The following is a 27274-nucleotide window of genomic DNA, read 5'->3' as shown; positions in this document are numbered from 1 at the left end:
GAGCTGGCTGTTGCCATTTGTTAAAAAAGGGCATTTTTGAGTAAATGTCTTAAATCAAGCTCAGGTGGAGTCAGCCCTGCTTCAGCACCCTGGGGAAAGTGTGTGTTGGGATCCCAGGTAGTCTGAATGCTGATAGGGGAGCTGAACCTTGGCTTGTTGGAGTGAGGCTCCTAATCAGCCTCCCTGTTTACAGTGAAAATGATTTCCCCCAAAGTTAAATATTGACTTCTGAATTAAAATCCTGACATTTCTGCTACAGATGTGCAAAATAAGCTTGTGGCCAAAGACAATGAAATCCAGAGCTTGCACAGTAAACTTACTGATACAATGGTGTCAAAACAGCAGCTGGAGCAGAGGATGCTGCAGTTATTGGAGGCTGAGCAAAAGAGAGCTTCTGAGGAGGACTCCATGCAAATGCAGGTGCAGGTAGTATTGCTCAAGTGTTTTAAGGGTTTGGGGGTTTTCCTCTCACTTTGTGTCTGTGGAAACACAGAAATATCCCTGAAATGCTGCTTTAGTAAAGCTTTCCCACTGAATAAAGGATGAAAAAACTCTGCTTGTGAAGTGACACCTTGTGTGTGGTGCTGTGAGGAGGTGTGGGGCCACCTCACACCTGAGAAGCACTTGGGGCAAGTCAGGAAAAGGTGCTGACCCCATTTCCCAAGCTGTGAAATGGTCCATGGTCTGGGGAACACCCTGGGAGAGCAGCCATGAACCTTTGAGATTTGTTGATCTCCCTCCTCCTGGCATCAGGTGGTGAGAGGCAGGGTGGACATAACTCTTGAGGGCTTCAGGGAAACCAAATGGGTTACGGTGGAGCTGGGAATACTTTTCCTTGATACAGAACAAGTTCTGGTGCTTCCACTCTAACTGGTTGGCTGTAATGGGGAGAAGAACCTGGCATCTTTTGTAAAGTGTCTGACATGTCAATACTGAACTGTTCTTACTAACATAATCATGGCTAAAAGCTAATCCTAGCAGAGGTCAAGTAGCTGCAGATCTCAGCCTGCTTTTCTTTCTGTGCTCTCTTACAAGGAGCTGATAGAGCAGAATGATGCTTTGAATGCTCAGCTTCAGAAGTTTCATTCACAAATGGCAGCCCAGGTACAGCATGTTCTCAGACTTTCTTTTATAGTCATGACTTGTGAACTTTCATTAAAAGTAAGACTTTTTGTAGCTGGGTATGAGATGTAATGCTGAAAGCAGAGAATTGTTAGCATCCTCTTTTCTAATGTTTCTTAAACACTTTTAGAACTTTAGGCTTCTTTCTTTTTTGGGGGGGGGAAATCCACTTATTTTCTCCCATAATGGCTTTCATTTATAACTAAAGGGTAGGGTACTTTTTCAGTGTTTTTTTTTCTGTAACTTTGCATGTCTACAATTCTGTCTTGTGGTTCTTTTGGTCTTTCTGCAGTCCTCCTGTGAACCACCTGATTGTGCTTTTTCCCTTGTGGTAGCTCCTGTATGAAGCTATCTGTTCATTTTAGTGCTGATTTCTGTGCAGAAGGAAAAAAAAAAAAAAAAAAGAAAATCACACCAAAACCCCACCAAACCTGCACAATGCCTTTCTCAGTTATTTTAATCTTTAAAATCTTGGTTTTACTAGTTGTTTGAGACATTATTTCTGTTGTAAACACTGTCTAAAGCCTTAGGATCACTGGAGTTGCTTCCATGTAGAAGAGGGTGACAGAAATCAGCTCAGAAAGGCTTTGGGGCACAAGTGTGGGTGCTGTCTTCTTTTAATCGTGGATGTGCTTGATGGAATTTGATTAAATTTGACATCAGGCTGAAAATCTGGCTTTGCTTGAAGTGCTTTAACCTATTGAGTGGGGAGAGTAGTGAGGGAAGAGCCACTCTGGATTTACAGCATCTTCATGGCCTGCTCCTCTCATCCCAGTCCTTTAAGGGCTTTGGAAATAAATTCCTAGGGAAATTTTACTTTTTAGCTCTGAGTTACAGCAGGAGCATGTTGGAGGTGTGTGCTTTCCCCAGGTAGCTCCAACTGGCCATGAAAATTCAGGGAAGTTTTTCCACCATGGACAGTGGATGTGAAAATGGCACTTTGGAGAAGTGAGTTGGGACTGGATCCTGCTCTGGATATCTTTTAGTTATTAAGAGGGAATGGAATTGTGAACATGGAAGTTCTGTCACAGTCTGCAGAGGTCCATTGAGGCCTTCATAAGCAGTGTGATGGGTCTCCCTTGTCCTGTTGTGTGTGACAGCACAGGGACAGGCTTTTTCCAGAGGGAAAAACGCCCCTTGCTGGTTTTATGGTGCTGTTTCTGTTCCCAACACAACTCCTGATGCACTGTGCAGGGTTTTCTTCTTTTTTCTTCATTTGAGTGGTTTGTCAGCAGAATGTCCCATAAAGCACTTAGTTCCTGGGAGGGAAGTGCTGGTGAACCCTGTGGCTTGTTTGAATCTAGTGAAGGACAAATAATAGGGGTCTTTCTTCCCTTCATGTTGCATTAGGCCAGAGGGGAAGGGACATTGGTATGTGCTGGTATTCCTTCAATGTTCCTTAGCCAGGAAATAGTTGGAAGCATCCTGTGCCAGTTTACAATAAGCAGAGAAATGCTTTTCCTGGCTCACTGTAGATGAGGATTCTTTGACTTGCTTTACTTCCAGTTATTTGTTTTTATTTTTTTTTTTCCTCCTGCAGACCTCGGCTTCAGTCCTGGCAGAAGAACTTCACAAAGTGTGAGCATCTGTTTCCTCTGGGATTTGGGAGGTGTTAGTGGCTTTCAGTGCCTGCCACCTTCCCTCCACTCACGTGCAGAGCATGTGGGAGGGACTGGTAAAGGAAATGTTGCTGTCTGTGCTTTCAACTTCTCATGAGATCAACCTGGGAGCTGGAAAACGGCTTCCTACGGATTTCCCTTCCGTGTCTGGCCTCAGGTTTGGAGTCTGCTGTAGCTCTGAGCTACAGAGAAAGCAGCATCTCCTCTGTTGTTTACCCCTGCCTGTGTGCAGGGTCAGTGCAGCGTGCAGGAATGCGTGTGACCGTGAGAGTTGTTGTTATTTGGGCTGTGGGGCTGTGCCAGGAGGGTTCTCCCTCTGGGAGATCGGGTGGTAGTTGTGTTTCAGGACTAGGGAATGTCTCATAAATGTTTTGGCAAGCAGACAACATTTAAAATGGAAAAGCTTTTGGACCCAAAGTGTACAGTCAGCAGCATTTAGAGTAGGAGCTGGACTAAAGGGCCAGGGTGTATTTTGGGTTTAGCTTGATGCTTCCTGCACCACTTCCATCCAGAAGAGTCTTTTGTACTGATCTGTCCCTGTTTCTCCCTTGTGCAGGATTGCAGAGAAGGACAAACAGATAAAGCAGATGGAGGACTCATTAGGCAATGAACGTGCCAACTTAACCAGCAAGGAGGAAGAGCTCAAGGTATAATAAAAGCATGTGCCAGCTGATCCAGGGAGAGGCTCGCTGGCTGCTTGTACAAAAGGAAGCCCCCAAGGCTGCCCTCTTTGGGTGTAGAAACAGCCTTTTCAGGTACAGGTCTGCTCTTCTAGGCAAGGCCAATGCTAGATGCTGGGAAAGCTGTTGTTAAGAAAACTTGAGGATTTTCCATCAAAAAAATACCCTGAAATGTCACCCTGGAGAGTGATATACTCTCTGTGCATGGACTGCAAATATATTTCTTTTTTTCCTTCCTTGAGGTCTTACAGAATATGAACCTCTCCCTGAAATCAGAAGTACAGAAGTTACAGGCTCTGACAAATGAACAGGTAAAGCAGTTGTTTTGACTTTGCTCCCTTCCCAGTACCTATTCTGTCATAAATGCAAATGCAGATCTGTTGGCTTTAAGCAAGCTCTGCTTAAGCACATTAATGGTGTGAGGCTTCCGGATTGGGCTAATATCTGATTCCCTGGTGTTCTCAGAGCTGGTGGGAGGACTAATTCTGTCCCCTCCTTCACCAGCAAAGTCTTGTACTTGGATATCCAAGTTACTGAAGCATTTTGCTTGGTTGGTTTAGATTTTCAGGCACACAGAGTGCAGGACACTTCACAGGAGTGAACACTGTGAATATGCAGGCCTGGCATTTGCATACAAGATTCATAAAAAACCCCCCAAAACCCCCCCCAAAGCACACAGCCCCCCTTCCTCACCACAGAGATGTTTTTAGAGCCAAACAAAATGCTGTCCCTCTGTTGCTGCTATGTGCTCTGTTCATTACAGAAGTGGAAATGAAGTGTTTAATTAGAGATAATCCCAGTTGTCAAATGAATCTCTTGGAGATCATTCCCTTTGTGCAATTGCATGCTTGTAGATTGGTGTTGTAAAAGTGCATGAAGACAAGCTTACCCCTTTCACTCTTGATTTCAGTCATGTGCTGGGAGGCCAAATGAGTTGCTCTAGCTTTTTAATATTGTGGAATGAAAGGTTGATTGAATCATGTGATGTATCCTAAGTCTGTGTTAATCCTCTTTATATCTAGGCTGCTGCTGCACATGAGCTGGAAAGGATGCAGAAAAGGTAAATGGCTCTGGGATTTGATAAACAATGTTTATCAGTCTTTTATGTTCTTTTCAATGATGCTTTTTGTAAGACTTGGATGGGGATGTGTTTAACTGTTCTGCTGTGTCTCAGCATTCACATAAAAGATGACAAAATAAGAACTCTTGAAGATCAGCTTCGAGAAGAACTCACACAGATTTCAAACACAAAAGAAGAATTCAAGGTAAGATACAGAACAGGTGGTTTTGTGCTTGTTTTTAGTAAGTTTTCCAGGCTCCAGAGGTTGTGAAGCACCTGTAGAACAATGAAATAAAACTGACTTTTGGGTGCTAAGGTAAATTACAGTTGTGTTTGTAAGGCAGGAGCAATGTGGGATGTCCCAGTAGCAGACTGTGCAGCAGAGTGAGAGGTGGGATAACACAAGTTAAATGCAGTGTCTGCAGTTGTGGAGAGTGAGGGCTTTGAATTCTGTTAGAGGAGGTTGTACAGTAAAAACTGTTGTGATTTTCCTGCATTCCACCCACAGATGTGCCTTTCAAGGCCTTGGTGCTTTTGTTTGGAGCCTTTGTTGCTTGGATTATCATACCAAGCCTCTGTTTTCTGTCAAGGCAGATGTAAAAATGCTTATTTTAATTCTGCCTCCTTCCAGATTGTTTCTCATAAGGCTGCAGCTAAACTGCTGAAGCTTTTGTTCTGACATCTGGGGTCTGCACAGCAAAGCTGCTGCTTGTTTCTATGTGGTGTGTGCAGAGAGCAGCTTAATTCCTCTTTGCCCTCTGCCTCCTTGGCCTTTTCTTCTGAACTTGGGCTGTTACAAACAGCCCTGCTTCCCGAGACAGGTGATGACTCCATCCATTTAACTCCTTTAAAGCCCTTGGTGGGTGCTGCTGCTCTTCTGATGTTTCTGGTGTGAGGTCAGTCCCTCTGAACCTCCCACTGTCACCTTGGGGAGTTTGCTAGTGAGGAACAGAGTGAGGGGGCAGTGGCAGAGGCAGGATGCTTTTGTAGGAGAAGCCTCTGGAGTCTCCTGGAGCTCTTTGAAGCAGGTAGTAAACTTGATTCTTGTATTAAAGTGACACTTTCAAAGAGGTTTTGATGAGAGTCCCTTTCCAAGGTTCTGTAGTTTCTCTAAGCTGTCAGAGAATAAGAGGGAAGAAACTTGTTCTATTAATGGAGTAGGAAACAAAGTACAATTTCAGGTGATTTTTGGCATAAAGCTGGTGACTGAGTCATCAGTGAAGTGTGGGCTGGGTCACAGGTGTATAAACTGTGGAAAGGAGAGTGGGAAGAGATGGCAAGCTGGAGTAAGTGGGCAAGTTGCAAGTTGGTGACACTCTGAGGGCTTTCAGTGTGGTGAAACATTATAAAATGGTAGGTGAAGTGAAAATGAATGTGAGAAGGAATATGAGCATCGTTTTAGTGTGATGGTTTCTGTAGTAACTGTTACCCAGGAAAAAGGCCTTGGAGGTGTTGTGAATGGGTATGTGCTGTAATCAGTTCAGTGCTGAGTAATGGCAAAAATCACCTGCAGGCAGTTCCAGCAGTTCTTGGGAAGTGAATAGAGAACTGAGTACAGATCATCATCATCATCATCATCATGGTGCAGAAATCCACAGTGTGCTCTCAGCATGAATATCATGTGCACTGCTCCTCTCCCCTGCCTCTTCTCTTTGATCCTAAACAGGAACCAGACCAGTGCTGTTCTAAATGCTTCCACCTAAGGAAGTGCTGCTTTTTCCCATGCACATGAAAGAAGGAAAAACAGGGTTCAAAACAGAGCAATGCATTTAATCCTCACTGTTGCTGTCCCTTCCTGCTTGTGTTTTCCCTGTAAGGCTTTGGGGCTGGAGCACAGAGCACGTGTCCTGCTTTTCACTTTTGTAAAGCACCAAGCAAGTCTTTATAAAGACAGAAAGCAGTCATAGAGGAGGATTTTAAAATACTGTCTGTTAAGGGCTGCTGAGTCCATTGTATGGAGCAGGAATGCAGGAGGAGAGGCAAACTCTGTTTGTCCTCCCCATCCACCTCTTCCCAGCCTGTGATCAGACCAGATGTGGGAGCTGTGCAAACCTCTCTGCTGCTGGACTGCCAGTTCCTTGCTGTGCACGGAGGGAACTCAAAAAGGGGAACTTGGACCATTTGCTTTGCCAGAGGAGTGTTTTGTAAGAGGCAGTTATCAAATCTTGACACGATGCTGATGCTGCTTTAGGAGGAAAACCAAAGCAGCTTTTTTTCCAAGCTTCTCACATTTGATACTGTCTGATTCTCTGCCAGGGAATAAAGATGGTAACAGCTGAATTTCTCATGGGAACATACGGACAATACTTTTGTCCTTAACACAGAAAAGCAAGACAGAGAAGGAAAGGACTCTTTGTAGTCTTGTAGCTTCCAAAGAACTCTCTGTAATGACTTCTGTGCTATTTAATTACCTCTTTGCCATTATGGAAATGCTGTATTTAGGCTCTGCAGTTCTGAACTGATAAAATGCCTCAATTTTCTTCCAGGTTCTGAAGGATCAAAACGCAGCTCTGCAAGCTGAAGTTCAGAAGCTGCAGACTCTTCTGTCTGAGCAGGTACAGCCAGTGTTTGCTGAGCTTTTATCAAAAACCTTCTATACTTTTAATTTTTTCAGTATTTTTTCTTAACCTGGCTGTAGGCTGAATTAGTTGGTGTCAAAACCTGATGCTATTTTAGGTATTTTCTCTTTCATGGAGGGTCAAGTTAGGCAGTTGTGACTGCCTTGTAGACCTAGTCAAGAGTGTCAAAACAAAATGTGGATTTTTTTGAAGACTCATATAGCTTAACAGAAGAAAGAACTTATTTCTGCAACCACTTTGACCCTTGGAAATAGAAAACTCTTTACACTGCGATGTCTTTTGCCTCCTGTTCTCTATTTTCGCCCATGGTTCACCTGCTGCAGCTAGACTGGTGCTCACAGGATGCTGCACATTCAAAGCTTTTGTGTTGTTCAGCTCCATCTCCTTTGGGATGTTCTCTGGGAGAGCCCTTGTGAACATCCCTGACTTTGCACCATTGTGGAATGAGAAAACTTCCTGAAACACTGGAAAAAGACTTGCAGGAGAGGAAACTTTTCCTGTGCTTTTGGTGGCTGCTAGTCAGGAGTTCCCTGTGTGGAACAGCTCCCTTTCCTCTGGTGGAGAGCCAGATTTGCAGCCACTGCTCCCCTGGGCCTGGCTGATCTGGTGTCCTGTCTCAAAGACTGGAGGTGATTTCTCTTGGAAGCTGGTTTATATTTCCTGTCTGTTCTCTCACAATGTGGTGGTGTTGAGAAATCATGAATGCTCTGCCGAGTGAGCCTCAGGTGGAGCTTGTAGTTCTGGTAAATGCTCAAAAGAGGCTGATTTTTCAGGTACTGAGCTGGCTGCCAGTCCATCAGTGTGAAACCATCAAGGCATTTGGGCTGGATCTCTCCCTGCCCTGCAAGACTGACATCTTTCCAGCATCAATATTAGACACATATGCCATGAGGACTTTCTCCCCTTACTTTGTTTTCCTTTCTGGATGAGTGTTGTAACCAAGCTTCTGGTTAACTTGGTGCTTTCCAATTGCTTGTTTTTTAAATCCCAAACCATTATTGATCCAATTAATGATGGCTCTATTTTTTTTTTCTTCGTAGACAAACAAAGACTTGATAGAGCAGATGGAAAAAAGGTAAGGAACTTTTTTTTGTTGTTTTGAGTCAGAGGCTAAAATAAAGATTTTGGTGGCAGTAAGGTTACTGTTGATAGCTGTTAAACTCTCTTTTTTCCTAATTTTCACCCTTGCTTTTTCAGCATGAGAGAGAGGGATGATAAAATCAAGACAGTTGAAGAGCTGCTTGAGGCAGGACTCATCCAGGTGGCTACTAAAGAGGAGGAGCTGAAGGTAAAATCCCTTGTATCATCTTTTGATGGGGAAGTAGACATAAAGTGCATGTAGGAGTGCTCATGGTTCAGTGTGAATTCCTTCTGAATAGGAAAAGCACTTCGTGGAGATGAGGTTAAAACCTTTTCTGTAAGATAGACTAAGCATGAGCATCAGTGGGGTAGAATAAGTGCTTCTCTCTGCTTAGTCTAGGGCAGATTTTGCTAGGATGCCCTTGGGACTAAAGGGAGTACATTTCTAGAGTTGTACATTTGGTTTAATCTCCAATGAATCTCTCTTTAGGAAAGGGTGTTTTGTCAAAACTTGGCATGATGGGACTCCTGCATTTTTTTGCTTAGTTGATAATTGGAAGGGCTAAGTGGGCTATAAACTAGTGACACTCCTGGGATGATGGTAAAGTTATTTCCTTCCTGTTTATTTATAAGGAAGGTAATGATGACAAGCCTGGAGAGCCAGTACAGAAATCCCTGGTTGTTTTGAGCTGCCTTTTGCTGGAAAGCTGTGTCCACCTGGACATAGCCAAGACAATGTTCCCTTTCCTAAGGTGCCTAAATTCAGGGGCATTGTTGACATCTATGTGCTGGGGAGGGGTTGCAGACTCTGAGGTTACTGAACAGCCAAAGCTGTGAGCACATCATAAACTCCTTCAGGCTGAAAAGACCTCTAAGATCATTGAGTCCAACCATCCCCCAAGCACTGCCAAGCCCATCACTAAACCATGTCCCTAAGTGCCACATCCACGTGGCTTTTAAATCCCTCCAGGGATGGTGGTATTTTGCAAATTATTTGTTTGAAATAATATTCTACAATTTTTTTTATAATGCTGATGACAATGTTTAGATTATATGATTTTTATTCCTGTACTGTGTTTCTGTACAAAGGCATCTTTGAATTCTTATATATTTTGGATGTTACTATTGACTCCAGAGTAGGATCTAGACTGTTAAAGCCCGTGGTGTTATAATTTTTATTTGTATTCCCAAAGTGGTGTGAAGCCTGTCTGTGGGAGAACCCAGTATTATGTAAATACATCTAAATAAATGGGCTGTCCAAAAGAGGGCCTGGAACATGATTTATTACATTTGTTTTCCTGGCCTCTCTGCTCAGTTACAGCATTCCCACCTTGCTCTATACCTGGGCTCTAATTTCCTATAAATTGATGTCCACTCCAAGTTATCCATGGTGAATAATTAGTTTGTTGAATACTTTGGCTCCAACAGCTGCAGAGGGGGGTCTCTTTGAGACTTTCAAAGTCTTTCACTTATTCTAAAAGAAATTACTTTTCTGTCAACCTTAACACTTTTTTTCCCCCACAAATGAGTCTTTCATTATCTGTGTGTCTGCTTTCAAAGGCCCTGCGAACGGAAAATTCATCTCTGAGAAAAGAACTTCAAAGCCTGCAAATTCAGCAATCGGAGCAGGTAGAACTTTTAATCTAAAACTTTTATTACACCTAAACTAAATCTGAAAGAATCTTGCTGTGGTTGCAAAAGTCAAGGGAAGAAGGTGGAGATGCCTTTGAAGCCTGTTGGCAAAGCATCCTGTTTTCTTTCAGTGTTGGTCTGGGAGCTGATGCTTCTGTCAAATATTTCCTTTGCAGAAGTGTCAGAAGCGGGGCAGACGTGCAGGATCCAGTCAGTGCTGGCTGTGGGTTGGTTTCAGGTTGCCATGCTCTGAAACTGCTGTGGGTCTCCTTTTCCAGAAGCCTGGAGCAGCAGGCATGGCTAAGCAGGCAGCTCGTGCTGCCTCAGCTTCGTGATGAATGTTTGAGGTTCCCAGTGTCAATCCACACTCTGCAGGTGTCACTTATCCCCCTTCTCCTTGTGTCTGACCAGTGACGCTGTCACAGTGTTGTCATTTTTGATGTGCTGATCAGGAAGTGCCTTTCCTTGACATCCAGCTCTGCTTGGACAGCTCAGGAGGGCAATTAGTTCCTAGAAAATAAGTTATGGAAGAGGGAGGCACCATGACCCTGAAGAGTTGTACGGTAGTGTCAGTGTTAAAGAGTAGCTGATGAAATGCTGCTCCTGAACCTCATCCTCTTCAGGTAAAGATGGTGTGGGTTTGCCTTTGTTTTCCTGGAACTTGCAGCAGGCTTGGTATTATTGGTTTGCTAGGAACTGGAGACTGACAGCTAATTTTCTTAGGAGCAGCCAGATATATAAAATCATTAGGCTGCTGCATAGTTCATCCAGTGCCAGAGAGCTCCAACTCTCTATCTACCCCTTAACGTTCACAGATTGTTTTGCTCTGTTCTGCTTTTTCTAAGATGAAGCTCTGTTTTTAACAGGTTTCCTTCCAATCACTGGTGGAGGAACTGCAGAAAGTGTAAGTTACTGCCCAGATTTAATTTCTGATTATTAATTCTCTTTGTCTTCATTCCATGACTACAAGTGCATTGCTTCCCTGAAATGATTTGCCTTTAACTGGGTGAAGTGTGTGTGTGGCAGGAGGCATTTTCATTTTTGAAACATGTCACACCAGATCAATACCTGCTGAAAATCCAGTTGCTTCTCTCCTAAGCAGTTAATTTCATAAGCCTTACTTTGACTAGATGAGGAATTGCTCTGATTTGTCAGATAATCATTTATGTTCCATAGGCACTTGAAAAGGAGTGAGACTGTTCCCTCTGTGTGAGTTTTGAGTTGATAAGTACTTCGCTGGAATGTCCAGTGAAGGCTGATTTTAAGTGTGTGTCATTCCAGGCACTCTTGATATCTTAATTTGCATTTTTAAACTGTAATAGTATTTATTTAGGATGGTTATGTAAAGCCAGCTGGTTCTGCACTAGTCCCAGTCTTATTTTTCCTATTTGTTCCTCCTGCCTGGTCCCACTGTGGATCCCAGAGGCTGGTGATGGGATGTGATGGGATAGCAGAACCAAATTTTGTGTGTTTGCTTGAGTAGCACATTTTTTTCATCCAGCTAATGTAATTTCTCTGCTCTTTTTAAGGATCCACGAGAAGGATGGAAAAATAAAATCAGTGGAAGAACTCCTACAAGCTGAAATCCTAAAAGTAGCAAGCAAGGAGAAGACTGTTCAGGTATCTCTGTGCAATCCCTGCCTTCCTTTCTGTGTTGATGCCACGACCACATTTGTTTGTTACTGCATGGCATTCTACAGTGATCAATTTGTAGCATCCGTTTTTGTGGCATTTTCGTGTTTCCATTGTCCAACCCTGTCTTGTTTTGTCATTGAAAAGGCTTTGACACAGGAAATAGAGGCTCTGAAAGAAGAAGTAGGAAATTCCCAGCTTGAGATGGAAAAACAGGTAAAATACTTTAGTGCCAGCAGTGTGACCCAGCCTTGCCTTGGATGTGCTGCTCACTCGTTTCTGTTCTAGTGTGTTCTGTTTCACTGGTGAATGTCATTGGGTAAGGAACTTTTTAATGCTAGAGCTCCACTGTTCTTGGATATATAGCCAGAAATATGTAGGATAACTAGTGCTGTCCTTCAGAAACCACACACCTCTGGAAGCCTGAGCTTTTTGGACCATTGGTATGGAATTTGGCAAGAATTGCTACAGCTTAATGCATTGCAACATCAGCTCTGCCTGGGCACACTGTCCCTGTAGTGAACATGAGATCCTAGGACATCCTTGGAGGCTGGCAACTTGGAAATTTCAAGTGTTGAAGCTGCTGCTCCTGTTGTTGGCCTTTCTCTGTGTTGCTGGAGCAATCCTACAGGCCCAGATAATACCTGGTTTCCGGTTAAATCCAACACTGTTTTTTTCCCAGTGCCCAAAAAGAGTTCAGTCTTGGCACAGTCAGTTTTGCTTTAGCTATCAGGAATGCAGGGATGGAGGAGTATTGGCTTTTTTGGCTTGATTGCTGTCTGGCATCCAAAACAAGGGAAGCCCACGTTTCCTTAGGGAGCCCAATTCTGCAGGCAGCTTAATCCATCGTGCTGTCAGGAAGTTTGCTTGTTTGTGTGGGTTGTGTTTTTGCTCTGCACTCTTTCCAGTCCTAGCTACATTCCAACATGTCACCCCTTTCTCAGTGTTGGAGCTTTGTCCTTTTTAGGCAAAGCTTCACAGAATGTGTTTCCATCTTGGGCTTTTCCTCTGAAGCAAATTTCCAGGAACTGCAGGAGTTGTTTGTGTGTATTTCCTTCCCTGGAACTGTCAGAGCCCAGAAAAAAATGCAGTGTAGAGTTGCTGTCTCTGGAATGCTCTGTGAGGGATGCTTGCTCCAAAGGTGATGTATTTGTGCAACTTTTGGTCTCCTGCAAGCAGAAGAGAGATTTTTGGGAATGTGTGAAGCTCCTGCTGTGTTGTGGTAGAGGATTGACTATCTACACAGATAACCACTGTCAGGCTTTCACACAGCATTCAAAAGTAACATTCCCACCAAATCTTGTGTCTTCAGTCCACATTCAGCCTTGGAATGGGAATTTAAGGGAGTGCTGGCTTTTCAGAAAGCACCTAAAAAGCACTTCCTTATGCAAAGATCTCAATGGCCAGGGATGATCTCTGTGGCTGGAGGTGCAGTTGCCAGTGAGATGGTGGTCACAGTCACTCTCTGCTTCTCCCTGTGTGTCTCCTGTGGGCCTGCTTATGTTCCCATTTGCACTGTTTTCTTTGCTGCTCTGGAAGTCACATTTTAAATGTAGGGAATGGGAATAGTGGGAGACACTTGGTGTATTGTAATTAAAAATGTGTTTTTATGCTTACTGCAATAAAACAGTGCCTATTTTGATAATGTCTGAAAGCTTTTCCCCCCTCTTTCTTCATAGAGCAATTTTTAGCATTTATGTGCCTTTTTCATGTGCATTGAACTGAAGTGCTTATTACTTTCTTTAGGTGACAATAACATCACAAGTCAAAGAACTTCAGACTCTGTAAGTGCAGTTGTTAATGTCTGATCTGCCCTGTGCACCCCTTACTGACCCCTTAAATTCAAGTCAGGATGGAGGGATGTAGGCAAGGCATAGTGGAAAACTTGCTTTGGTAATATCTGAGCTGTAGGGGTGGGGAAATGACCAGTCAGTCCCTTGTATCCCCAGCTGAGGAGGGGCAACGAAGTATTTTTGGGTGAGGAGAGCACACATTTGTGAAACCCCTGCAATGTGTCAGCACAGAGTTTGCTTTCACCTAATGAGCAGTGCCATTGATCAAGGGCATCTCCTGCTAGCCCAGGCTGAGGTGGAAGTGTTCACACATTGATTTTTAGCAGGTGAATTGTGGTTGTGCCTTTGATCACAGATGCTGCTTTTGTTGGGTGCTGCAAAGCATAGGATGTTTTATTTTCAGATGGATGAAAGAGTGAGGGGTTGATGCTGTGTGTCTGTGTTTAATGGTACAGGTTGAAGGGGAAGGAAAAGCAGGTGAAAACCATGGAGGCCTTATTGGAAGAGAAGGAGAAAGAGATTGTTAAGAAAGGAGAATGTTTGCAGGTAAGCTGCCTTAATATTCTGAAGGGAAATAAGTTCTGTTGCAGCATTTCTGGCTGGGAAAAATAAATTCACACTTCTAACCTTGCTTTTTTCTGTCCAAAGGGTCAGAAGGATACAATTGCACAATTAACCAGTAAAGTTCAGGAGCTGGAACAACAGAACCTGCAACAACTCCAACAGGTACAGCCTGCAGAGCGGATGTGGCTTGGGAGTGCTGCTTGGTTGAACAGGAAGATATTTTTCTCCTCTGCCTCACACAGAGGATTTGCATTGGCTTCAACTTAGAGATGTTTTAAATTCTACTTGACTAAGCTATTAGTTTACAATGCAGAGAGCCCACTAGTTCAGCTGTGTTCATCCAAAACAGGTTTTACATGGATAGCAAGTTCTGAGAGCTTTAACTGGATGACACTGTGCATAACGAGGTACTTTGGTGGTCTGAAAGCCTTGGAGCTCCCAGACAGAGTCCCAGCTGTGTCCCAGGCACCTCCTTGCCAGGCTGAAGCAGCATCTCTGCAGGGCTCTGCTCATGCAGGAGCTTTGGCTGTAACTGAACGTAGCAGCTCCTCTTGAAGTGGTCAGGCTGTGCTGTGATTCTTTCCTGCCTTTCCCTGGGGCTGGAATATTTTGGCTTTTGATTTCCTGCACTGGACTTGAGAGCAGACAACTGGACAACCTTGAACCCAGGTGTTACTTAATGGAAGAATTTTTTCAGTTATTCTGGCTCAGTTTGGATTTTTGTTGATGGTAAAAGGAAAGGACTGAGTTGAACTTTTATTTTGGGTGGATGTCTAGACACAGGCATTTATCCTAGGCGAAAGATTGAATGGAGAGCAATTGGCTGGTGTGACGTTTGGGATGCTTGGTGTAAGCTCTGCTTCTGAAATCCATTATGTGTTTAGATATTCTTGGAGCAATGCCTGATGCAGAATTCCTGATATTTCTTTGGCAAGTGTCTTGCAAGCTGTGTGTTGCCCCTTCTCGTGCAAAGAGCTGCTGTTAATTTGAAAACTGTGCCATCAAAATGAGACCGGGAATTACTTTTTCAGGTACCTGCTGCATCCCAAGTCCAGGATGTGGAGAACCTGTGAGTATGGGGAGTAGCAGCTCCTCAAGTGCCTGCTGGGAATATGCATGGAGTCTATCTTAAATTGGAATGTTTGAGTTGGTGGCAGGAATTTCATGGGCTTTGCTAAAATAAGCTGTTAGTGCCGGTGGCTGGAGCGCGGCTGCTGCCGTGCCTGGCGTCCCTGCCCTGAGCTGTGCTGCTCACACACTGGGAATGTGCACCCAGGGCTCTATTAACTAGTGGAACTGCTGCTGCTTCTCGTGTCTAGTGCTAATTTCTCCTTCTGTTCAGCATGTTTAAGGGTTGCAGTGCCTGTGGCTCAGTCGGTAGCAGCAGCAAACAGATCCGGTTTTTGCCATTTTCAGGCTGAGATGCAATAGCCAATTCTCCAGCGCCTGTTTTATGGAGAAACGCTGCCAGGCTTTCCTCTGTTTTGACTCTGCTTAGTCTGGCTGCTCCAAGTCAGAGGAAGGTTGTATGAGGCTGTGCCAGAAAGGGCTCTGTCTTCAAAGCAGCTCCTGTGACGTGCTGCTCTCCCAGCAGAGCTGCGGTACAGCCGGTGTGTGGTACCTGAGGCAGCCTCAACACAGAAAATGCATTTATCTTCTGCTGCACAAACTGTCCCAGTTTGAGTGTCTGTCCCTTTTTAGCATAAATTCTTACTTTAACTTTTTTTTCCTGCTTTAACCCTTCCTCCTTACTTTCTAAACTATCTCTGCAGGTTGAAAGGGGAAGAAGAACAAATGAAGAAGTTGAAAGCTATGGTGGAAGAAAAAGAGAGAGAAATTGCAAACCAAGTAAAACAGTTGCAGGTAAAGTTTTGGCAGAAATGCCTTGTGTTGAGGAGTCTTATGTATTTTGAGTGTGTATCTCTATACATGAGTATATATTGCCTTTTTTCTTTCAACAGGATGTGCAAAAAGAAAATGAATCTTTCAAAGCTCAAATACAGGAATTAAAGCAGGAGAACTGCAAACAGGTACAGCTTCCAATTGCAGTGTTACTGACTGAAGTCAAAAGTGGGTGGTGGTAGCTTGCATGGATGGCATGGAAAACCAGGAGTTGTACTGCCCATGGAAATCCAGGACGGCTTCAGTTTTGGGTTGCACTGAGGCAGCTTTCCTGGCTGTTGCATATCTGTTCCTGCTTCCTTTTATCATATGGATTTGCAGCCTTGTGTTCTTTCTTATGCCTGATGTGTTCCTGGCCAGAGGAGGCTGGACAGGATTCCCTCAAAGGCCCAGAGTGCAGCTTTCTGGGCTTGCAGCAGTGCCTGGTTAACAAGGCAGATCCTGGTCTTTGCTGCTGCTCTGCTCCTAACATATCTCTGGTCTCTTTGTAGGCATCTCTGGCTGTCCAAAGTGAGGAGCTTCTGCAAGTGTGAGTACTGCCAGGAGTTGAATGCTTTAGAAAATTGATTCAGTTCTCTTAATTGCTCAGGGAATTTAGAAATAAATGCCTAATGTACAATATCAGAGTATGTGAAGTGGCCAGTAAAAAAAAAAAAAAAAGAAATTACTGTCTAATAAAAGTTGAACATGGGAGATGGTGCTCCCACTGCTAATCCTCAGGTGTAATCTCCTGCAGGCAGACAGTGCTGGCAATATGTTGTGCCCACCACAGAAGCAAGCCTTGATTGATGTAATTTTGAATGCATTCCAGCTCAGCTGTATGGCTGAAGAGTTAAATGTTGGTGTTTCAAGCAAAAGTGACAGGCTTTTTTTCTTGGAACTTCACCTTAGCAGAGGGTTGTTCCTATGATAAAATTGTCTGGTGGAAATATCTTCCCAGGGAAAATCTCCGGGGTAAAATTGTGTTATAATGTGGGGCTGAAGCACATGAAATAACTATGTGGAAGTTAATGCTATATTGTGCTAAGCAAATTGCCACTGTCATGCATTTTTGGCTGGCTGAATTATTTGTCTTTCAAGTTAAATTACTTATAAATTGTGGATTAGGTGCTTGAAAGGGAACGCTCTCATCCAGCCGGCAGTGCCTGTTCTGTGGTGTTGTGCTGGCGTGGGCTGGCTGACTCTACCCTCAGCTAATGTGTTGCCTTTCCATGGCCTTGATAAATGTGTGCAGATGCCTGTTGTAGGCAAACAACAGCTTTACAATGGGTTTGCTCAGGCAAAGTGGTTCAGGGAGCGCTGGGAAGCAGGCGATGCTGCCAAGGCAGTGAAAACAGCTTTTCAGAGAGAGCGTGTTGCTGGAAGGGGAAGGCAAGTGAGTGTGTGGGAAAGGGTGTCAGTGCTTCACTGGAAATTTCTTCAATATCTCCTGACTTGTTTGTGGTTCCCTTTGTTAATTCAGGGTTGCAGGCAAAGAGAAGGAAATTGCCAGTCTGCAAAGCGAGCTCGCCTCTCAGAGAAATGCTTTTGAGCAGCAGAGGAAAAAGAACAACGTAAGGAAATTCTTCCCCCACCACCCCAGAAAACCCCCCAAAACAACCAAACCTGTGTTCCCAGCATTTCCTGAGGCCTGGGGCATTTTGCAGAGAGTCAGAGAGTGTTTCTGACAGCTGTCTGCTGTATTGTGTCCCTGGGCACTCCTTTCCTCTTGGGAGTGACTCAGCACACCTGACTTCACTGCTCAGAGTCGTGTCAGCTCCTGGACAATTTGTTGGTTGGATGAGAGGAAGGAGACTTGCTAGGGGACACATCCCACAGCAAGTTCTTGGATTTGGATTCAAATCTGGTTTACCCTGTTCAGAAACAAGTCCTTTGCCAAGGGGAGGGAGGGTGGGAGGAGGAAAGGTGCCGTGCTCTGACAGAGTTCTGGTCCTTGTGTGTGGACATGGGAGGAAGATCTGGCTCTTCCCATTCCTAAGAGTGACTAATCCTGATCTTCTTCCAAAGGAAGTGAAGGACTGAGCCTTCCTTCACAACAGCTGCTGATGGTGCAGTCTGGGTTGTTTGTGGATGGAATTAAAGATTGTATCTTCCATCACAGAGCTGTGGAGTTACTTCCTTGTAATGCATTACCTGTGCAGGGCAGGAGAGTGTTATCTTTTAAGTTATATGGAAGAAAGGTAAAAGACAGGGTGTTTATCTCACCTGTCTCTCCTTGATACTCTGTAAAATCCAATGAATAAGCTTTATTTATTAAAGCAATAAGCTTTATTTCTTAATAATTGGACAATCTAAGGAAAATGCACAAGAAAAATATTGAGAACTTGAACTTTCGAGCAAGGAGTGCTGCTTAAGAGCTGAAATAAAGTAGAGAGAAAGTGGCTGAGTAGTCTCAGAAGACAGATGAGCTGGAAAGGCAGAACAGAAGGTCTGTTTCCTGGGGATTCACAAGGTCTAAATACCCTTTGTGCTGCAGGCAGAAGTCTGGCTGCTGCTAAAGGCAGACCAGGCCTGTAGGTCTTTTTCTCAGTTTTAGCCAATATTGTGTTTATAGCCTGTGAACAGCCCTTAGGATTGCTGGCAAATAAAAGTGGTAAAGTAAAACTAGTGTAGGTGCTTGCTAGGGTTTTGATGAATTTAAAATGCAACCTTTCCAAAGTAGCCCTTCGCTAAAGGAGATTTGCTCTGAGGGTTGGAAAAAATTAAATCTAAATCCCAATCACTGTAATTGCCTTGCTGCAAGCCCCCACCATCCTTCCTAGAGAAGAGCTGTGAGGCTGCTCTTAGAAGAGCTCTCAGCCTCTCACCGAGTTGTGTTGACGTCTTGTGGAGTACACGTTTGATGACCTCGCCAAGAAAGACACAGGAGCACGGCACCGTGGCCTTCCCACGTGGATCTGGGTTGTGCTCACCACTGCTGAAATCCCAAAGCCTCCCAGGTGGGCTGGTGAGCACCAAACCAGCTTTCTTTGGGTGCAGTGGAGAGAGCTGTGAACCCTGAGCTTTGTGTTCCTGAAATCAGCCCTGGTGCAGCAGCAGGTTTGGGCTGAGGTCTGGTTGCAGGATCAGGGGCGTAAATGCACACACCTCCGTGTCTCCTGGGTCCGTGCTGGGTTCTGCACTGTGACATGCCTAACACTCTGTTGTGTAATCTGTGGTTTGGTGTCTGTGTTCCTCACTACTTTTGAAAACTTCCCTCTTTCTTCTTCCAAGTGCAGTCAAAGTGTGGGGTCACTGTAGTGGTAACGCTCTGCAGTAACACTTGTATCAGTTTTGGACACAGGGGCAGGTTGGGCAGAAATTGGCATTTTTTCCCCTCACTTTTCATTTAGACTCTTTGAACATCACACTTGTTTTTGCTAGTGTATGTCATACTCCTCAGCAAAATCACCTTGCAGTAACCAGCATTTAAATGCAAATGGCGAAATGTAATGCGAAATATTTCTCTGAAGTAAAAGCGAAAACAGTTTGAATATTGGCTGAACTGAAATCATTCTTTCTAAAAATGATTAGGACCTTCGGGAGAAAAACTGGGAAGCAATGGAAGCATTGGCATCAACTGAAAAATTGCTGCAGGACAAAGTGAACAAGACTGCCAAGGTTGTAATGTTGACTGCTAGAAATGATGCGTTAAGCTAGAAGCAGATCTGCAGCTGGTTTTTTAAGTGAAATGGAGGCATTTAACTTTTACTGCAGTTTAAGTATAATCTCTTCTGAGTGATCATTCATATACTTTCACCTCTGCTTCTTCCTGTTGTCTTTAGGTTGTGTTGTTTTTTTTTTTAATCATTAGTTTGTGGGCATGCTGACCTTTGATTTCTGTTTGCATAATTGTTAGAGCTGTCGTGAAGTGTTTTTGGTTTGTGGGGAGCTCCAGAATAAAAGCTATGCTGGTGAGCAACCCGCTTTCTTCTACTGGGCTTTGGCTGTGCTTGAACAAATCTGTTGGACCTGGGAAGAACCAGGACTAAATTATTACTTAAAAACCTGGGAGCATCTCAGGAAAACGGTCTGACCACAGCTGTGAATTTCCTCCTTGAAGGCATGTGAAGCTCGACAGGGACCATTGGACCAATGTTCAAAACGATACGGGGTGCGAATTGCTCTGAAAGGAGCTCGTGTTTGCTGTGGGCCTGATTCACTGTTAATTGCCACTGTGCAGGACTCAAAAAAAAGGCATCTGACTAACTTTAAGACCACCAGTCAGGCAGCCAGAAGCAGAGGAGCTCTGGTTTGGGGCTGTGTGTCTGCGTTCTGGAGCCGTCTCCACTCTGTGCTGGCCCCGTGCTGGGAGGAGCCTGTACCTGCTCTTGCCGTGTGCTAACGCTTGCCTGCTTTCTCTTGCAGCTGGAAGACTTCAGCAGCCTTTTGCCACTTCATGGTGGCTCCTAAATTGCTGCCAACTAACACACTTAGCACAGCCTCACCACCTAATGTCTCCTGTCCGTTTCTGTCTCTGAATCTCAACCTGCTCACGCCACCGATCCCTTGCAGCACAGGAACTCAGAGCAGCCAGGCAGTAGCACTGATGTCAAAGGGAAAAGCAATCCCAAATATCAGTGAAGGGTTTTGGCTGAAAGCTGCCCTTCTCTGCAGTGTTTCAGGCTTTCTGCATTTTAATTTTAAGTGGGAGCCTGAGCATTGTATGGTTAAACGAAACCAATCTGCCACAAGAACAGCAAGCACGTGTCCTATGGCTGCTCTGCTTTTAATGTTAAATACAGGGAGGGATAGATCTGTGGTGCCTGTCTGTGGCTCTGGGTATTCATATTTGAAAAGCATTAACAAAGAAAAGCTGGAGATTGTCACACAGCTCTAATAATTATCTCCCTTTGCATCCAGGGTTGGGAAAAGAGGATGTAAGGGGCTTCCCCTTAAGTATTTAAAAGTAATGTTTAAAAGTCTTACTTTCTTGGCCTGGTTCAAATGTGCATTAACACAAAGTTTCCTTTTGACTTTAATTCTCTATTTTTGATGTGATGACGTTAACTTATGGTGATTTTTTTCACACCTAAAATGATTTTAAAAGTACGGATTAAAAAAAAAAGTTGATTGACCAAACTATTTGATTTTGAGCTCACTTAACTTGGGTGGCAGGGCTGGTGTGATCTGTGGATGCAGTTACTCAGCACAGTGCAGCTTGTGTTGTGGACAAGTGAATGATGGTGTAATTTCTGTACAAACAGGCTGGATTGGAGGAGGACTTCAGAAAATAAAAGCTTAAGTGAGAACAAATGCGAAGGCCAAATTCTGAAGCAATTCAGTGCCCATTTTTGAAGCAATTTACTGGCAATTTTAGAGACTGTAGCGCCTTTCTCACTTAGAAAAAGACTTTCTGGGTTAAGTAAATTGCTGTAGGCATAGGAGAGGCTGTTGCCAGGTCGGTGAATGTGGTGCCCAGTCTCACCTGTGCCCTCCTCTTGGTTTAGGAGAAGCAGCAGCATTTGGAAGCTGCCGAGGTGGAGACGCGCCAGCTCCTCCAGAAGCTCTTCCCCAAAGTCTCTCTTCCTTCCAACATGGTAAGAGAAGTGGCTCTTCTTAATCTCCTTCTGGGAGCCAGGGAGCTCTGGTCCTGCTGTGCTGGGTGGTCCTGGAGTGTTTCCTCAGAGTGCCTTCTATCCCAAGGTTTTTGCAGTGGGATGAGAGTGTCTCTTCCTGGTGATGCCTGTACTTGCACAGGGAGGCAAAGCTGCAGTTGGTTGCTTCAAGAAGTGTTAAAACAACAACAACAAAGTTATTATCTTGTGTGTTTTATGCCCCACCATCTGATTTACCTGTCTGTATTATCTTGTGTTTCACTGAGACAGTAAATTTTCAGGGGTGGATAATGCCTGCTGTGTTTGCTCACTGTCTGGCATGATGGGAATCTGTATATTCCCAACCTTTCCAGAGGAGCTGCAGTGCCTCAGTGACAGTTAATACAATTTAGGAGGATTTATTTTGTCCCCAAGCACCAATTTTCAGTTTTATATTCTTGGTGGCTTTCAGTGGTTTGCAAGGAAAATGCCCTGGGTTCGTGGAGTTCAGATGGGATGAATAACTTCAAGCGAGTCTGGAAGAATGGGTGCATTTCATTTATAACCTCTAGAGGTTTTGAATATTCATATTTAAAATTGTTCCCAAATGTGCTAAAGTAAGAGTCCTGATGAACCAGTCTTTAAAAAGACTTTCTGTAAAGTTATAAAATAACCTTCTGAGAGCCATGCAGCAAGTGTCTGCTTGAACTGCTCAGGGATTTCAGGAAAGGTTCCCTTGAATCTTCAAATGCTTATGCAGAGCCCTGACATTTGCAGGGAGTCCTCTGTCACCCAGCTGTATTTCAGCTCATCCAGGCCCCCCTGAACTGTGTGTGTGTCTCATCACCTCGTGCTCCTGGGTTGCTGCCAGCTGTGTGTGGCACTGGCTGAACAACAACCATGGGGCTGTGTGTGAGCTCCAGGGACTTGGGGCACTGCAACACTGCTCCCTCAGCCTGCAGTGGGGAGGCAGATGTCCTGAGGAGAGTTCTGAGGTTATTCTCAGCTTTAACTGATTGACTTCCCAACAGAGCCACAGTGAATGGATATGTGGGTTTGAAAAGATGGCTAAAGAATACTTGAGAGAGGCTTCAGGATCTGAAGATGTCAAGGTAGGCACGAAAGATGGATAACTGGTGTGTGGCATAATGTATTTCTCCAGTATAAATCTTACAAATTGTGCTGTGGGTTGGGAAGTTCAGGTTCTCAGACAAGTCACAAGAAAGTTGTTTTATATAATTCTAGAATGGTTTGAGTTAAAGATCAGCCAGTTCCACCCCCCCTGCCTTGGCCAAGGATGCCACTCACTGGACCAGGTTGTTCCAAGCCTCATTCTGCCTGGCACTGAACACTTACAGAGATGGGTCAGCCACAGCTTCTCTGGGCAACCTGCTGTTTAGATAATTACAGAAATTTATTTGCATCTTTGATAAGTACCTTGTGGAATTGTGACTTCATAAAATTGAAAATCCCTGTTCTCTTTTTTTAAGTAATGGGGATTTTTTTCAGTGATTGAGAGTTGCAGGTGAACACTGCACTTGCTGTTGTCTTTTCATGGGTTGGAAAGACAGACCTGCCCAAGAGTGATACCAGCTTGTTGAAATAAGATGAATAGAACTGAAATCCATCCACTGAGATATGACTCTTGTGATCCCTTTCCTCTTTTGCCAGGCTATGGAGCAGAAGTTGAAGGAGGCTGAGGAAATGCACATCCTGCTGCAGCTGGAGTGTGAGAAATACAAATCTGTTCTGGCAGAGACAGTAAGTGGGATGCCTGGTCACTTCTGTGATGTTCCAGCTGCCTTTCTTCTGCTCTGAGCTTTCAAATCCCTCTCTCTTCTTAGGAAGGGATTTTACAAAGGCTACAGAGGAGTGTGGAAGAGGAAGAAAGCAAATGGAAGATAAAAGTTGAAGAATCACAGAAAGAACTTAAACAGGTATTTCTGAAGCTGTTTTTTTTTTTTTTTTCAGCAGCCAGGCAGGTTCTGCTTGAAGTCACAGAGAGTGTCTGAGCTCTGTGAAAGCAGGTGTGGAACAGCCCTGGCTGCCTGGTTTGATGTGTGCATGACCAGAGGGTGAAAAAGGTGAAGCCTGCAACAAGTATAATAGGAATGATTCCTCTTATCAGTGATATTTTGGTGCTCTGATACTTTAGCTTCATGTACAGGCTGGTTTTTAATTTTTAAAGGAACGTATTTCTATTAAAGAAGCTGAAAAATGGAGGATTTGTTGATATCTTTGGTTTTGTGTAGCTGTTTCTATTGCCATCTTTACAGAAGGAAGAAAAATAAGCAGCACAGGTGGAAGGTGTTTGACCATTATGATAAATCTGTGTCACAGTCACAGAATCACAGTGGTTTGGGTTGGAAGGAACCTTAAAGATCATCCAGTTCCAACCCCCTGCCATGGGCAGGGACACCTTCCACTATCCCAGGTTGCTCCAAGCCCTGTCCAGCCTGGCCTTGGACAATTCCAGGGATCCAGGGGAGTCCTTTGCAGATGCTGCAGGAAGCAGCCAAACAGTAACATTAATGCTGATGGGATAGGAAGCCAAAGATTGAGGAATGTACAAGTGTCCCATTAATGTGTCCAGGAATATATATTTTTCTAATCCTGGTAACTTATTTTTATTGAGCACATGGGTTTTTTTCCAAGTATATTTGTGAGCAGATATGGACTCTTTGTGCTAAAATTGAAGTATCATAGAATCATAACAGTTTTTTGGAAGCTGTTAAAGTACTGCTCAATCCATTATGGTCAACTAATTACACTTGAAACTGCCTGCAAAGCTTTCCTTTTAGGAAGGCTCTGTTGATAGCAGAAGTGGGAAGAAAAACTGCTTTTACGTTTTTTTTCTAATCTAGAATTAAAGTAGGTCAAACTGCTTTTTTGAAAAGTAATTTCTAAAGTATCTCTGCTTAGTAAATTTGAGTGCCACTGTGTGAACCTGGCAGCAAACAGATAATTTATAAACATCTTGTTTGAGGGGCTTATAAAGGCTGTCAGATCTTGAACTATAGATGTGCTGCCATCTGCTGCACTTCCACAGCCCCAAATAAGGCTAAAAATGCTGGGTTTGGGTACATGGATGGTGACTATTCCCTGTCTGGGAAGGATATTTTCCTTGCCATGGCTAATGGACAACAGCATTAGGGCTTATATTCCAAATCTTTCAGGCATGTGGGCTCTAAATATGTCAAAGAACTTGGGCTGGGAATAGGTAGGAATGGTGTAGACTCAGTATATTGAATTATTTGAGTGACCATCTTATTTTATTCAGCCACTCTTGATTTCATCCTTAATATTCTTAGATTGTTTCTAGAATCTTGTGTATTTATGCAGAGTTTGTCTTAGACCAACCCAACTAAATATCTTTATTTTCCCCCCAAACTGCAGATGCGTTCTGTGGTCACTTCTTTGCAGCACGAGGTGGAGAGGTTAAAGGAAGAAAACAAAGAAGTTGAAACTGTACGTGCAGGTGGTTTTTTCCTTTTGTCTTTGAAGCTTTATGTTGTTTAAACCTGATTTAGGCTTGTGCTGTAAATCTGAACTTCTCAGGCTTCTCTCCTGCCAGTGGCACAGCTTGTGCTGCAGTTTAACCTGAGCAGTGTTTTTAAAAGGCAGAGAAGCTGGAAAGTTGTTCTGGTTTTTACTTCTGTGCTCACCCACTGGGGCTCTTTCTTGTGAGACTGAGCAGTTTGCTGCTTGTTGACAATCAGGGGCTTGATTCTTTCTCTTTTTATCTTATTTTTGAAGTTGAAATCTGCACTGTGCAATCACTGGGTTTGAAATGCTCTCTAAACATCATGGAATATTTGATAGAAATTTACAGCTAATTATAAATCAAGCTAATGATACTGCAAGAAAGCACTGAAAACATCTGTTTTAACTCTGTTTTTCTGTTCCTAGCTTAAAAAAGAGAGAGAACATTTGGAAAGTGAACTAGAAAAGGCAGAAATAGAACGATCTACTTATGTTTCAGAAGTCAGAGAGGTAAACATAATTGTCCAAGCTGTTCTTTTTTTTTTTTATTATTTTGGTTACCAGTTGGCTGGCAAACTAACCTAGTGCTTAGCCCCTGTGGCTGAGGAGTTTGTATGCTTGTGACCTTAGGGTAGAGCAGCACACAAATAACTGAGCAGAAGAGAACGGGCATCCTAAGGAGACAAATCCTAAAACTCTAAACTTCATTTCAGCTCAAAGATCTCTTGACTGAATTGCAGAAAAAGCTTGATGATTCATATTCTGAAGCAGTAAGACAGAATGAAGAGTTAAATTTGGTAAGAAGCTTGTTCTCCGTTGGGCACAAACGAGGCTCCCAGCATACCTATGAAACGGAGACTTATTTCAAATCCTGTCTGTTCTGCTAACCTCTTCAGCTTGATATTTTTGTCCATCGAAATCATTTATGTAGTCTGACTTTTACAATTTGTCTCTTTTCTCTGCTCCTAACAATAGCATGTCTGGTTCTTAAGACTTTTTCCCAAAGTCTGTAAGATTTTCATTCCTGAAACTTCTTGAGAAGATTTGCAGTGTAGGCATATGCAGCAGCAAATGTCATGTCCTTGGAGCAACAAAAGTGGTGCTCTCATTGGTTTAACTGGAGGATTATTTTCTGGTGGGATTTTTTTTTCCCCCAAAGCTTTTGAGGATGCAGCAGTGGTATCTGTGCTCTGACTGTGCAGAGCCTTTTCCATCCTGCTCTGTGTGTACTAAAATTGGCCAGACCCAAAGTTAGATTAATTCAGAGTATTCAGCCATTCAGCTGCTGACACCCTGCTGTGGCTGAATGGCTGTGCTGGCTTGGTGCTTGCATGTGTTACAGCGTGTTTGGCTAGAAATGCTTCCAGCCAATAATGCTCCTATAGCTGCTTTCTCAAGAAGGACTTGGATTAACAGGATAGACCTAAGGATGCATGGTTTTCCATTTTGAGCCCTTTCCTTTCTCACTTGTTTCGGTGTTTTTTAAGGCTGCAGGAGCAGTCAGAGCCTTCCTCTGCTTGTGTTTGGCCAGTGCTTTCCTGCTTTTGAGCCAGAATTGGGGAAGGTTGTCTCTGTCACCATGTCTTTGGGATGATGGGACAACCAGGCTACTGCCACTGATGGAACTGGGTTGAAATAGTTGATTTAGAAAAATAACTACCACCACAGTAGCAATCTGCTTAAGTTAATAGTACACTTGGCTCAGCAAGCAGAGCCTCTCATTCTGAAAGCAAGGGAAATGGGAACTGAATGCATACCTTGGAGTTAATCAGTAAACGCCAACCTCTTTGAATATAAGAGGCAACAATTTATTATGTCTGTGCACAACAAAAGCTTAAAAAGCTGAGCTCCCTGCTAGGACAGCTTGAGTGCAATCTGATGGTGCTGTGCTGCTGGGAGTGTGAGGATGTGTTAAATGACCACCCCCATGCAGCTGGCTCAGGAGGGCTGTCCTGAGTGTGTGAGAGTGGCTTTTGCAGGAGGCTGAGGAATAGAAATGACAGTATTTCATAATGGGTTGCCCACTGTTTACAAGGTAAGCAAGGAGAAGCTGAAACTGCAGAGGAGCTTCCCCAAAATGTATAAACCCAGCATTCACCAGTCCAGGTGCTCCAAAGGGGGAAGCTTCCCGAGGGTGAGACAAACACAATGTATAGGTTTGGAGTTGGTGAGAATTCAGGGCTCTGGGTAGTCCATTGTTCCCTCCTTTAATCTCCTGCTGGCTCCCAGGGAGATTGACAGCAGGAATAGTGAACATTAGCACAGCACACTTCAGAGGCACAAATCCAACAAAATTGGCACTTGAGCTCCTTGTTAGCACTTCTGTTTGAGGCTCAAGCCTCAAGTGCTGTGGCTGGTTCTGTGTGCTGTGTTGAAGAGCAATCAAAATATCCTTTAAAAAACTGTGTAGCCTTTGGAAGGCTGCAGTTTAAGTACTGACTGCAGCCAGTATGAAGTATTCATCCCTCTTGACTGAAATAGTTTCACTTTTTTGGATTGAATCTAAACACAATCGACAACTTAATATCCCCCTGTCAGTGATTCATGCCTTGATGTGACATTAACAGACTGGTTAAGTCAACATAGTTGTAGTAAGTGGTGCTTTATTAAGA

General features: G+C 43.8%; 1 protein-coding gene across 8 annotated transcripts in view; it reads left to right on the top strand.

Annotated features, from left to right (window-relative positions):
- The window catches only part of KTN1 (kinectin 1), a 75166-nt gene that overhangs the window by 39590 nt on the left and 8302 nt on the right, over positions 1-27274 (top strand). For 2 of the 8 annotated variants that reach the window (XM_069018574.1, XM_069018573.1), the window contains exons 11-40: positions 260-426; positions 1036-1104; positions 2663-2700; positions 3298-3388; positions 3664-3732; positions 4444-4481; positions 4596-4686; positions 6968-7036; positions 8101-8135; positions 8258-8348; positions 9701-9769; positions 10639-10676; positions 11302-11392; positions 11552-11620; positions 13151-13188; positions 13653-13743; positions 13846-13923; positions 14793-14830; positions 15534-15624; positions 15723-15791; positions 16155-16192; positions 17126-17216; positions 19177-19263; positions 21093-21182; positions 22211-22291; positions 22851-22940; positions 23024-23116; positions 24576-24647; positions 25089-25172; positions 25376-25459. In XM_069018574.1, the coding sequence (XP_068874675.1) occupies positions 260-426; positions 1036-1104; positions 2663-2700; positions 3298-3388; positions 3664-3732; positions 4444-4481; positions 4596-4686; positions 6968-7036; positions 8101-8135; positions 8258-8348; positions 9701-9769; positions 10639-10676; positions 11302-11392; positions 11552-11620; positions 13151-13188; positions 13653-13743; positions 13846-13923; positions 14793-14830; positions 15534-15624; positions 15723-15791; positions 16155-16192; positions 17126-17216; positions 19177-19263; positions 21093-21182; positions 22211-22291; positions 22851-22940; positions 23024-23116; positions 24576-24647; positions 25089-25172; positions 25376-25459 (2240 nt within the window). The remainder of the gene's footprint in view (positions 1-259; positions 427-1035; positions 1105-2662; positions 2701-3297; positions 3389-3663; positions 3733-4443; positions 4482-4595; positions 4687-6967; positions 7037-8100; positions 8136-8257; positions 8349-9700; positions 9770-10638; positions 10677-11301; positions 11393-11551; positions 11621-13150; positions 13189-13652; positions 13744-13845; positions 13924-14792; positions 14831-15533; positions 15625-15722; positions 15792-16154; positions 16193-17125; positions 17217-19176; positions 19264-21092; positions 21183-22210; positions 22292-22850; positions 22941-23023; positions 23117-24575; positions 24648-25088; positions 25173-25375; positions 25460-27274) is intronic. The other 6 variants (XM_069018575.1, XM_069018577.1, XM_069018576.1 and 3 more) reach the window with 6 other exon arrangements.

Source organism: Aphelocoma coerulescens, chromosome 5, assembly GCF_041296385.1.
Source record: "Aphelocoma coerulescens isolate FSJ_1873_10779 chromosome 5, UR_Acoe_1.0, whole genome shotgun sequence".
Taxonomy (NCBI): Eukaryota; Metazoa; Chordata; class Aves; order Passeriformes; family Corvidae; genus Aphelocoma; species Aphelocoma coerulescens.
Note: the sequence above shows the minus strand (reverse complement) of the source record. Positions and strands in the feature narration are given on the sequence as shown.